Below are 2,431 nucleotides of genomic sequence, written 5' to 3' on the forward strand. Positions count from 1 at the left end.
GGGGGGGGGGGACAGATACAAACACAGAGACAAAACACACACACACACACACATAAATATATACATAAATCCTCAAGACCATGCATGTGTTCAGCTCTTCTTGTATAAGTCTTGTATAAGTTGCTACACGGTTTTTCGTTATCTGGTTACGTGTAATCGATTATTATTATTATTATTATTGCTGCAAATAACAATGGATTGTGATAGGTTATCAGAAGAATTTAGCATATTTACCTTTAATTTGTGATTCTGAATACTTTTGGAGAATGCTTTCCTGAAAGAAAAAAATAACAAAGGATCGTAGAATGTAGCAGTAACCGCCAATGCAAAAATACATTCAAGAATACAATGGACGTTTTTTTACTCACCTGAGCGAAAATTAATTAGAAAAAAGCCGAGATGTTCTTTTTATATATTCTTTAATGTTTGTATTTCTTTCTGCAGAAGGACAGTGGCCGTAAGCTATATTTTGAGGCCGCTTAAACTGTTGTGAAGGGGAACATTTTCGAAAACATACCTCTAGATACGTTGTGACCGAATAAAAGACGTAATGTTTTCACCAAAAACACTTTAGATCATAGCTTTGGTAGGTCAGGTCTAATCTGGGGTCAAATAGCATCAGCATGGAAGCATATATGGGGAAATATACCCCTAACTGTATTGTGACTCATTAAAAGTTGGGGTGGCCACATTAGGAATACCTTTGATCATAAGTCTGTTGGAGCAGGACTGATTTGGGATTCAACAATGACAGTAACAACCAAAATAACAAGAACAGCCAGAAAGTAAGACACATGAAATAATATATTCCAAGATACATTGTGTCTGAATAAAAGATTAAGTGTTCAAAACAAGAATGCTTTTGGCTTTAGATCTCGTGGGGCAGGGCTTACCAAGGGGAAGACTCGCCTCAAGTTAAACATCAGTTTTATATAATAGTGTATAATAGCCCTATGATTTTATATTTCTTGTAACGAAAGTACGAGATTCTTGTGGTTACAAAACCTCACCCTTGGTCTACAAAAGCAGTCAGACAATACCAATACGCCCTGACTTGCGCGCTGAATAAGAAACAATCCAATACAACGGCCTCAGCTTCTTTCAATTCGTCCTTGCGAGCCTACAAAAAGTCCTCTCTCTCTTTCTTCTCCGTCTCTGTCTGCCTGTCTCTCTCTCTCCGTCTCTGTCTCTCTGTCTCTCTGTCTCTTTCTGTCTCTCTGTCTCTCTCTGACTCTCTCTTCATGAGACAGATGTGATGTATGTTAACTTCTTGTTTGCTCTCAGACAAATTCCTTGGTCAATGATATTAAGTCCCACGGGAAATACCTCCACCATACCAGCTCCCTCGATTGAACTTGTCTATATTTCAATTTTCCTTATTGAACGCAACAAAGATGACTCTGCCAAGTTAATTTGGTGTCGTTGTGGTGCGTAGCGATCTTACTGTTGTGATTGTTAAACAAGTCATCAAAATCTCGCTTCATTTCTATGAAAAACAACACATAATAATCTTTGTTCAAGTTTTGTGCAATATTTTTGATCGACTTTTTCTTTTTTGCTCTGTGTGTGCATATGTGTGTCGGGGCATGTGTGAATACGAGTGTGTGTGCACGAGTGTGTGTGTGCACGAGTGTGTGTGCATGAGTGTGTGTGTGCATGAGTATGTGTGTACGAGTGTGTACACACGAGTGTGTGTGCACGAGTGAGTGTGAATGAGTGTGTGTGTTTGTGTGCAGCTGTCAAGGTTTACGTTACTCGCCGTCATCTTGTGTTTCATGACAGTTAAGGACAAAAAACAAAATGTAAAACACTTGAAAATGTTCAAAATTCTGTTTTTACTTTTCTGTTTGTTTTTTTTTGTTTTTTTTTCCCCACAATTAGGGGAAATGATATCAGAGAAACCAACACGTTGATATTTCTTTGAGATTAACTCAAGAAACTAAAACCGAAGCAGAAAAAAATATCTCACTGAATTGATCAAAATACAATTTAACACCAAAAATTAACCATAATGATATTAATCCTTTCTATTATTTGAACAAAGCCTGCAATTTGCGGGGAGAGGGTTAGGCGATTACATCGACTCCAGGATTCAACTGGTATTTAATCTATCGAACCCGAAAGGAAGAAAGGCAAAGTCGACCTCGGCTAAATTCGAACTCGGATCGTAGCGACAGACGAAATACCGCTAAGCATTTTAGCCTACGGTCTAACGATTCTGCCAGCTCAATAATGATGATAATAATAATAATAATGATGATAATAATAATAATAATAATAATAATAATATAATTATCTTTTATATATTTCGAAAAAAAAAGTAGTTTTTAGCTATTAATTGCTCTAAGCCATTAATGTCTAGTTTAATTTGCTTATTTAATTAAATAATTAAATAAATTTAATTTGGTATATTTAATTAATTTCTATAATG

General features: G+C 36.1%; 1 protein-coding gene across 3 annotated transcripts in view; it reads right to left on the reverse strand.

Annotated features, from left to right (window-relative positions):
- Positions 1 to 2,431, reverse strand: part of LOC106870257 (neo-calmodulin) — a 75,696-nt gene that overhangs the window by 21,024 nt on the left and 52,241 nt on the right. For all 3 annotated transcript variants that reach the window (XM_014916284.2, XM_014916277.2, XM_052975073.1), the window contains one exon: positions 235 to 274. In XM_014916284.2, coding sequence (XP_014771770.2) covers positions 235 to 274 — 40 coding nt within the window. The remainder of the gene's footprint in view (positions 1 to 234; positions 275 to 2,431) is intronic.

Source organism: Octopus bimaculoides, chromosome 20, assembly GCF_001194135.2.
Source record: "Octopus bimaculoides isolate UCB-OBI-ISO-001 chromosome 20, ASM119413v2, whole genome shotgun sequence".
In the NCBI taxonomy this organism is placed as follows: domain Eukaryota; kingdom Metazoa; phylum Mollusca; class Cephalopoda; order Octopoda; family Octopodidae; genus Octopus; species Octopus bimaculoides.